The sequence below is a fragment of the Nematolebias whitei genome, chromosome 1, assembly GCF_014905685.2.
Source record: "Nematolebias whitei isolate Nwh7 chromosome 1, NemWhi1, whole genome shotgun sequence".
NCBI lineage: Eukaryota > Metazoa > Chordata > Actinopteri > Cyprinodontiformes > Rivulidae > Nematolebias > Nematolebias whitei.
Window position 1 is genome coordinate 74,691,745 of NC_056498.1, and position 9,760 is coordinate 74,701,504.

General features: G+C 42.6%; 1 protein-coding gene across 1 annotated transcript in view; it reads right to left on the reverse strand.

Annotated features, from left to right (window-relative positions):
- Window positions 1-1,547: 1,547 nt before the first annotated feature.
- The window catches only part of setd4 (SET domain containing 4), a 10,844-nt gene continuing 2,631 nt past the window's right edge, over window positions 1,548-9,760 (reverse strand). The window contains exons 3-8 of the mRNA XM_037698116.1: window positions 9,555-9,592; window positions 5,566-5,654; window positions 4,484-4,720; window positions 4,251-4,310; window positions 1,817-1,946; window positions 1,548-1,733 (exon numbers count right to left, since the gene is read on the reverse strand). Coding sequence (XP_037554044.1) covers window positions 1,548-1,733; window positions 1,817-1,946; window positions 4,251-4,310; window positions 4,484-4,720; window positions 5,566-5,654; window positions 9,555-9,592 — 740 coding nt within the window. The remainder of the gene's footprint in view (window positions 1,734-1,816; window positions 1,947-4,250; window positions 4,311-4,483; window positions 4,721-5,565; window positions 5,655-9,554; window positions 9,593-9,760) is intronic.

The following is a 9,760-nucleotide window of genomic DNA, read 5'->3' on the forward strand; positions in this document are numbered from 1 at the left end:
TATATATATATATATAAAACATAAGTGGGTGTAGGTTTGAAACATTTACTGTCACGGCCTTTTATGTTCGAGTTTGAATGACATGTTTACCTAAAGCTCTGATGTTTAAAATACAAAGCTGCTACCAAAGAAAAGGGGCAGTTATGTTTTCAAGATGGCCACCACAGCTAAGAAACTTTAGCAAACACAAAAATGTCCTTGACAAGTACAGATACTGAGCTAAAATTTGGTGTTGCAGTAGCAGAGCATCGGCAGAAATACATCCTCTGAGCACTACACAATGTTGCAGAAAATCTTTGTTGGCATTAGGGGTTGAACGACTTCATAATTTTTAAACTCGACATTAACAGAACTCGAGTACTTGATGACATCATAGGAGCTAAATATACAAAAATAAATAAAACCACAAAAAAGGTCACTATTTACAAAAAAAGACTAACAAAACATTGGGAGCATATATTATGCTTCTATAATTTATCATACTGCAAATAAGTCACAGGAAAAGCTAAACTATTAGTTTTTATTATTAAGCTGCAAAAGTGAAAGAAACGTGCAGCACGTCAAAAATAAAACTAAAAACAGTGGAGCAGACGACCACCCCGCACCACCGCCAGCTGTGGTGCGCATTAGGTTTAGTTTTAGAGATTAATATGTTTATAATTTTTTTTAAATAGGTTTAGAGATGAATATTTTTGGCTTTCTGTTTGTGAAACAAGGTCAGAGGAAGCTGGTTCTGGTTCGGTCGATTGGACCCAGTGTTGCACCATATTCTGTGACCTGCAACAGTGCATGCAACACCGCCCCCTACAGTCACAATATACGGTGGTCACAGAATATGGTGTAACACCGGTTCGCAACAAGCTCCAAACAGTCAGGAAGTTGATTCATTTTCTGTTTCCTTACGGTAGTTGAACCATAAGATTCATCTTTAGTGAAATATTTCCAGACTATTGATGCATTTCTACCTGTTTGTCAAGTCTGGGCCTGCTCCGCTCCATCCGTCTGCTTGGAGGAATACATTTTGTAACCCGCGCCCGGTACGGATCACGTGATGAAATGACGTAACAGTGACGTAATGACGTCACTATGAATACTCGACGTGAAATAAAAACACTCGATAGATGTCCTTGGAATCTATGTGTAGATTACTCGAGTAGTCTGTTAAAGCCCTAGTTGGCATCAACCCTGTTAGCAAAATAACTCATAACCACTCTGAGTTTTGTTTAAACTGTTTAGAAAGTAATCACTGATGTCCATTTATAACTGATTTAACTTTTGGAGTCATTCAAATCAAGACCGCTAACTTTTAGCCAACAGAAAAACAACAAATTTAGATATTGATATAAAATCTGGTATGGCAGTAGCTGAGAGTCATCCTCATCACCTACTCTGAGCACTCACACTTCTTCTCAGATCTCACATAACTGCATGACATCACTCGTGTCATGTTCATGGTTTTAATAAACAGCAACAACTCTGTCTCTTTTCAGCGTAACAACATTTTAGTTCAAACTCGGGCATCAACGGCAGCGGGCGACATGCTTCCTTCAAGGTGTACCTGTCTCCACGTAGACAACGCTGTGAGGATTGTCGGTGGAGACAAAGCCGTACTCCAACAGCAGGCGCTGGTTGTCGTGGCAACCGTAGTTAATGAACGCCTGCCGGTAGCGCTTCGTCCCGGAGACACTTCTTATTTCATAACATCTCGTCTGATCGTTGAAACTCGCTTTCACCTGCAGGGACACATTCAGGAGGAGGATTTTGGACCGCCTGTCTCCATCTGAACAAGTTACTTGGATAAAAGCACGAGGTTTACCTGCACACTGGGCTGGTGGTTCAGGAGGTCAAGAAACGGAGCTAAAGCATAATTGTCTTGTCCAGACAGGAAGTGGTTGGACGGGTGAGACATGAAGACAGAGCGAGTGTTCACACTGCACCACGCCCACCTGAGGGAGGAAAGGAACACTTTAACACACAATCGTGGTGCCTGTCGCCTAAAAGGTGGGTGATAATGTTTTAGCCTGTGTATTTGTTTCTCTGTCTGTTAGCAAAATATCTGATGAGCCACTGGACAGATTAAAAAACACTCCTAGTTAGCAATCAACTAAACCATCTTTAATATAGATCAATACAAAGATGGACGCCACAGCTAATCAAATGCAGCAAACACAAAAATAACTATAATTCAGTCAGTGTTACAGATATTAAGCTAAAGTTTGTTGTGGTAGTAGCTGAGAGTCATCCTCAACATACTGTGTTCTCTAGCTGGACCAAGTACAAAAAGGTTTTTCTGCATGTTTGACTAATACGGCTGTGACTGCATCGTTTCACAATAAAAGATGATTTGACTTTAAAACTGGTGCGAACGGCAGCGGGCGATAGGCATTCCACTAATGAAGGCCGAGCCTTTAACGCCTCTTGTTAACTCATCACTGTGACATGAAGACGTGTCTCGACATGACCCATCGTGCACGAAAATTCAGGGCCAACAATTTAGACAATTTCTAGTATTTATTTGTTTATTTTTACATAATTTGGGTTTCCAGCTCATGAAACCCACAAAAACAGGATTTAAAAAAATTAGAATACTGTGGAGACATCAGCCCAAATGTTGCAGACATGAATGTTTTAAACTGAGTGTGACACACTAATCATCTACTAAACTCAAAGCACCTGCACAGGTTTCCCCAGGTGTCATTAAATTGCTTCAGTTTGGTTCAATTGTCTCAGTTCGGTTCAATATGGGGAAGACTGCAGACATAACTGGCCAGAAGACCATCATTGATACCCTCCATAGGATGGGTAAGCCACAAAAGTTCATAACTAAGGAGGCTGGCTGTTCACAGAGTGCTGTGTCCAACATATCAATGGAAAGTCTAGTGGAAGGACAAAATGTGGCAGGAGAAGATGCACCAGCAAAAGAGATGACCGTGGGCTTCAAATTCAAATTCAATTCAATTCAAATTCAAAAATACTTTATTAATCCCAGAGGGAAATTATTTGTTGTAACTCGTTATCCTCATTTCATTAAGAGATGTTATAGATACTGATGGCTGTAGCAGGAAGGAGCTCTTGTAAGGTCCATCCCACAGTGGATCCTAAGAAACTGGCTGCAGATGCCGTCCGATCCGTCCACCCAGACTTGGCTGGCCTCTCGGTTCCCCTCGGGCTGTAGAACCGCCCAAATGCCGGGCAGAACTCCTCCCAGAGTGATGGTCACTCCTCCCAGCAGTCTGCCGAGCTCCTCGTCGCTGCAGACGGCCAACTGTAGGTGCAGAGGGACGATCCTGTCCTTCCGCTGTCATGAGCCATGTTTCCTGCTAGTTCCAGGATCTCAGTGGTCAGACACTCGAGCACAGCTGGCAGGTAGATGAGAATGCGTCCACAGAACATCCTTTTCAACTCATTTGAGATTTGGGGCTGTAGTTGAGATATTATTTGAGCTTTTAAGATGTTAATCAGCTGCTGTTGGTTGTAGAAAAGTGCCTTGTTGCCATGGTTACGCATCATAACAAATGTCCAAAACTAAAAAAAGTTTCAGTAAAAATCCTTCCAGCTGCACATCATCCAATACCAGAGGAAACAATCATCAAAAAATTGTGATTTACATCCAGAAAAAGAGGAATTAAAGTTTCCAAAAGCAAAATCTCAGAATGAAAGTAACAGAGCTGCTCCAACATGCAGCCACCTTGAGCGGCACAATTCTAGAATTCAGCGGATTATCAGAGAAGATTCCAGAATCTGGCAGAGATCCAGAAAGAGTGGAATGAGGCGGGAGTCACAGCTTCAGAAACCACATTCAAACACATCTGGGAGATGGACTACAACTGTCTGGTTCCTCTGTCCTCTTTTCCGATGAAAGTAAAGTGTGGCTTTCATTCAGAAATCAAGGTCCAAGGGTTTGGAGGAAGAAGGGTGAGGAACAAAACCCACACTGCCTGAGGTCCAGTGTGAAATATCCACAGTCAGTCATGATTGACCAAAATGCAGGAAATGGCATCTATTTTATTCCAAATTTTCTGGGGAAGGAACCAGTTAAAGAAACTGGTCCAGATGACACAATTCAACCTGTTTTGTTATCTACCTGGTTGATTGAGCTTACAACCAACTTTTCCTTTTTTTTTGTGAGTCAAATCGGTTCTTCTCATCCTGAACATTTCACAGAATCGTTTACCTTGTTTTAATCTGCATATGACAAATAAACAACATAACATCTGACTGACAAGAGACATTTCTACGTGCTCGTGTACCTGAAGGCCTCGTAGGTGAAGACATCCTCGACGGGCTGGCTCAGAACCAGTTGCAGGGACCTGAACCAAACAAACACACAGCTCAGACTTTGTCATGCTGTTTAAGTTACTGGTACAGTACATGCTCCTTCAGCTGTGGGTGATAACAGCTGCTTCTGTTCACTTCCATGTAACTTCAGCTGACCAGTTACCACGTGCTAACCTGCTCTGGACCAGGTCTCCGCTGAACGTACCTGAAGAAGTCCCAATTGGACGAGTGCATGTGACGCACCGCCTCCTTCTGTTCCTCGGCTCGCCTCCTCACAGCAGCTGGCAGAACATCTACAACGTCGTCTGAGAAATAAACAGGGCAGGTGTACGTGTTGGGCAGCACGCTTATGTAAGGGAACCAATCAGAAGCTTCCCCTCGGTGCCGCTCGCACACCAGGAAGACACAGAGCACCAGGAGGGGTGACAGACGGCACCTCCAGCTGCAGGAGGAAGAAAAAAGACATAAGACGCCAATAATCTCTAAATACAACCCTGAACAAGAGTACACACATTATATGCTCGTTGAAAATTATGCAGCAATCTATAGCAATGGGCCAGACCATCAGCGACCGTGTCTACGTTTTGACCTTAATGTGTGACTTTGACCTTGGAGCTGAGATGATGAAAAGTGTACAAGACAATGTCTACTGATGATGTGTGTGAAGTTTTAATAAATTATCTTGAGCGGATCAGAAGTTATGGGCGGGACAAGAGACATTTAGACATACAGACATAGATGACACCACGTCCACCTTTCAACAAGCGTAAAAAGAGTGTTATGTAAACTGTGCTCTGCAGCAGTGGTGTAGTCTACGCGATACGCGGGAATACGGAGTATACCCACTAGAAAAGCTAAAAAATTTCAGTATACCCACTTAAAAGCACCCAGTGATACATGACATATCATTAGGCACGTGCCTTTGATATGTTAAAACAGCAGTTAAATGCTGCTGTAACAATCTATCTCTGTATGCAGCACTTGTTACATTTACTTATCCAGCAAATTTCTGTATAATCCTGTACTTACTACTTCATACTTGAACATGTTTTGCTTTGATACTGTTTTATAAATTCTATAACATGTTTTTAATACAAAGTCAAAAATTTTACAAAGTTTGTTTTGCATTTATTCAATTTAAGCATCAGAGAAATTTGGGAAATATTCAATATGCTTCAAAAACAAAATAAATTGACAATTGCATTGTAGTAATCAGTGTACATTGGTTTTTAAGCATAATATACCCACTACAAAAATGTAGCCTACACTACTGCTCTGCAGGTTTACCTCTTGATAAATGGCCCCAGGTAGCTGTTCAGGACGGTGGTTGTGGTGAGAAGACAAGACTCGGGCAGAGAGATGATCATGTCACCAGGCTGACAACAGAAACAGAAGAAAATGAAACTTCTTCATCTTTCAGCTGCTCTCTTCTTCAGGGGTCACCACAGCGAACTGAGTTGCACGAAGACTTGGGAACTGTTTTTAGACCAGATGTCCTTCCTGACACAACCACAGAGCACAGAGCTACCACAGCCCTCTGTGTGGAGCAGAGAGCTGATACCTAGGGTATCGGGGAAGCAGATGGTGGGGGTTAAGGACCTTGCTCAAGGGCCCAGGGTGGGGCAAATGAGAGTGGACGAAGGTGTGGGTGCTTCGTCTATACCACCCACATTTTGATGTTGTCAGTTTTTGGAGTTGAACCAGTGACAGGCCCACCTTCTCTAACCTCTGTGCCACCACTCCCTCCCAAACAGAAGAAAATGAAACACCCGGCATTTATTGAAGGAATGTTTATCACCCGCTGCCGTTCATGCCAGTTTTAAATGAAAATCATCTTTATTAGAAAGTCACAAGTTTGCATACACTGATAGGACTATGGGAAATCCCATGAGGACGTAATGGCTTTGAAAACTTTTGATTAGTTAGTTGACCACAGGCCTTTGGTAGCACAACTGGTAGAGCTGCCGACTCTCAGTGAGCAGGACGCCAGGTCATTTTCCGGCCGGGGGCCTTTCTGGGTGGAGTTTGCATGTTCTCTCTGTGCATGTGTGGGTTTTCTCCAGGTACTCCAGTTTCCTCCCACAGACCAAAAACATGCACGTTAGACTGATTGGTAACTCTAAATTGTCCCTAGGTGTGAGTGAGAGAGTGAATGGTTGTTTGTCTCATTTGTCTCTATGTGTCCCTGTGATGGACTGGAGACCCGTCCAGGGTGTACCCCGCCTCTCGCACAGTGACTGCTGGACATGGGGAGCAGTGACCCCCTTGACCCAAAAATGAAGAAACGGGTAAAATATAATGGATGGGTAGTTGACCACTTCTTCTTTCAGCTGTTCCCTCTTCATCCATTGCCACAGTGAGTCATCCTCCTCCATCTCACTCTGTCCTCTGCATCCTCTGTCCTCACTCCAACTACCTCCATGTGCTCTCTAACTAAATCCATATATTTCCTCTTTGTCTTTTTCCTGACAGCTGCATTTCTAACATCCTTCTACCAATATACCCACTGTCCCTCCTCTGGACAAGTCCAAACCATCTCAGTCTGGTCTCTCTAACTTTATCTCCGTCCTTCAACCTTCAACTCAAACTTTCTGCTTCAAAAAGACATCAGAAAAAGAATCATCAACCTCCACAACTCTGGTTCATCCTTGGGTAGTATCCAGATGCAGAAGGTTCATCTGTTCAAACAATTGTACACAAGTATAAACACCATGATAATGTCCTGCCATCATACCGCTCAGGAAGAAGACGTGTTCTCTGTTCCTGAGATGAATGTGTTTGTGTGAAATGTACGTATCAACCCCAGAAGAAAAGCAAAAAAACTTGGTGAAGATAAGAGTCAGAGTCAGAGTTTCTTTATTGTCATTCGCACCTCATGTGGTACATGTGGTGGAGCGAAATTATGTACACAGGGTCCCAGTTACATCCAACAATAAAATGTATAAGAAAAACAGTAATAACATCTAAGATATGAACTAAGAAAAACATCAACTAAATATACACTAAGCACTCATAACAAAAAACATTAAACATCAGCACAAACATGAACATGAGTCTGTGAGCAGATGTGCACGCATGAACACATCAACATTGAAACAGATCAGCAGCAACATGAAACAGATCAGCAGCTACATGATATGTTTTTTCACAGTGATTATTCTAGTTAGAGATTCATGAGTCTAACAGCCTCAGGGTAGAAGCTGTTCCTCAGTCTAGTGGTTCTACACTTAATGCTCCTTAACCTCCTTCCTGAGGGGAGTGGGGCAAAAAGTGTGTGTGCTGGGTGGGTGGGGTCCTTCATGATGCAGGTGGCCCTCTTCCTGCATCTGGAGGTGTAGATGTCTGTGATGGTGGGGAGACTGATTCCAACAGATTTCTGTGCAGCCTTCACCACTCTCTGCAAAGCTTTTCTTTCTGCAGCTGTGCAGCCTCCATGCCACACATTGATGCTCGAGCACAGGATGCTCTCTACTGCACACCTGTAGAAGGAGGTGAGGACTGAGCTTCCCAGACCAGCTCGCCTCAGCCGTCTGAGGAAGTAGAGTCTCTGATGAGCTTTCTTGATCAGGCTGGTGGTGTTGTTGCTCCAGCTGAGGTTGTCATTCATGTGTACACCCAAGTACTTGTAGCTGGAGACCACTTCCACTGCAGATCCTCTTATGTTCAGGGGGGTGTAGGTGTTTTTGTTCCTTCTGAAGTCCACAATCATCTCCTTTGTCTTCTTCACATTGATGTGAAGGTTATTCTCTTTGCACCAGCTCTCCAGGTGTTCCACCTCTTGCCTGTAGCTGGACTCATCATTGTTTGTGATGCATCCCACCACCGCTGTATCATCTGCAAACTTTACAATGTGACAGCCTGGATGGGTAGCTGCACAATCATACGTGAGCAGAGTAAACAGAAGGGGGCTCAACACACATCCCTGAGGAGAGCCAGTGCTGAGGGTTATGGTGGAGGAGGAGAGGTTGTGGATCCTCACTAACTGATGTTAGATGTGGCTGATGTTAGATGTAACTGAAGATGTGGCTGAAGCTGGTCAGAGTCATTATCTACAGTGAAACAGTGTGCCCTGAAAGCAACATGAAAAAGCAAAATTGCAACTACCATTTTTCAAGACACGTCCTGCAGTCTGATGAAACTAAAAACTGAACTGTTCAGCCTTAATGTTCTTTTGGAGAAAAAAGAAGAAAGATTGCACCATCCGAACTGTACAGCATGGGGGTGGCAGCATTATGTTGTGGGGGTGTTTTGCTGCAGGAGGGTTTGGTGCACTTCACAGAATAGGTGGACTCACGAGGAAAATAAACGTGGAAATACTGACGCAACATCTCAGTTAGTTAAAGCTTGAATACAAATGGGTCTTCAAATGGACAAAGACTCGAGTTACAAAGTGGTTTAAGGACAACAAAGTCAATGTTTTGGCATGACCATCACCAAGCCCTGATCTCACTCCCAATGAAAAAATGTGGGCGGGGCTAAGCAAGCATGCGTAACAAAACAAGGTGGCCTCCTACAGACCTGACGGTTGCACCGGTTCTGTCAGGAGGAACGGGACAAAATTACAGCAAACAATTGTGAGGACACACATTTATATCTGCGTGTGTGTGTTTGTGTATTTTCAAGTATGCCACCATGACAGACAGATGAAAACTTTTTGAAAAGTTTAGGGATAAACGTATAAAACCAATAAAATCCCCAGTGTTTCAGATAAAAACAGCCAGTGTGATTACAGAAGAACTGTGGACAGCATGATCTGAATTACAAAAACATTTAGACAGAGGAGTCCTTACAGATGATTTATCACAGCTGTCCAGCTGTTTAGTCTTTTTAAATGATGATTATTGTGCATCATGAAAGGCAACTAGTGATAACTGCCTGTGTGCATGTTTGTCTGTTAACAAAATATGTAAGGAACTACTGGATTTTAACTAAACTCCTAGAAAGTATTGATTGGCTGTACATTTGATTCACCTTTAGAGTCATTTTAAGCAAAACTACAAAAGTTTTACAGAGAATGAGCTCAAATTTGGCGAGGTAGAAGCTGAGAGTCATTCACAACACATACCCTGAGAGTGATATCTTGTGAAAATGCATGAGTTTATGCGTAACAGTGCTTTATGAGATGTTTTACTAACAAACACACACAGCAGGCCAGAATAGGATCTGGACTGTCTCTTCTCATAAAGTCACCACAACTACAAAGGAGTTCAAAAACAAATTTAAATAATTATATTTTAACACAAAGCAAGCATACAAACTCTTCTAATAAATATTACCTTAATACTCCAGAGAGTCTGCAGCCCTCTGCTGGTGTCTGAAGGAGAACATGAGGTGTAAGTTGGCATCTTTACCATGAATTACTGCTGTTTTTTTATTTTATCACTTTAAAATAGTTGTAGTGTTTCTGATGGAGCTAAATGTTACTGTACTATATATTATATGTTACTATATAACTATGTGTTACTGTACTATATGTTATATG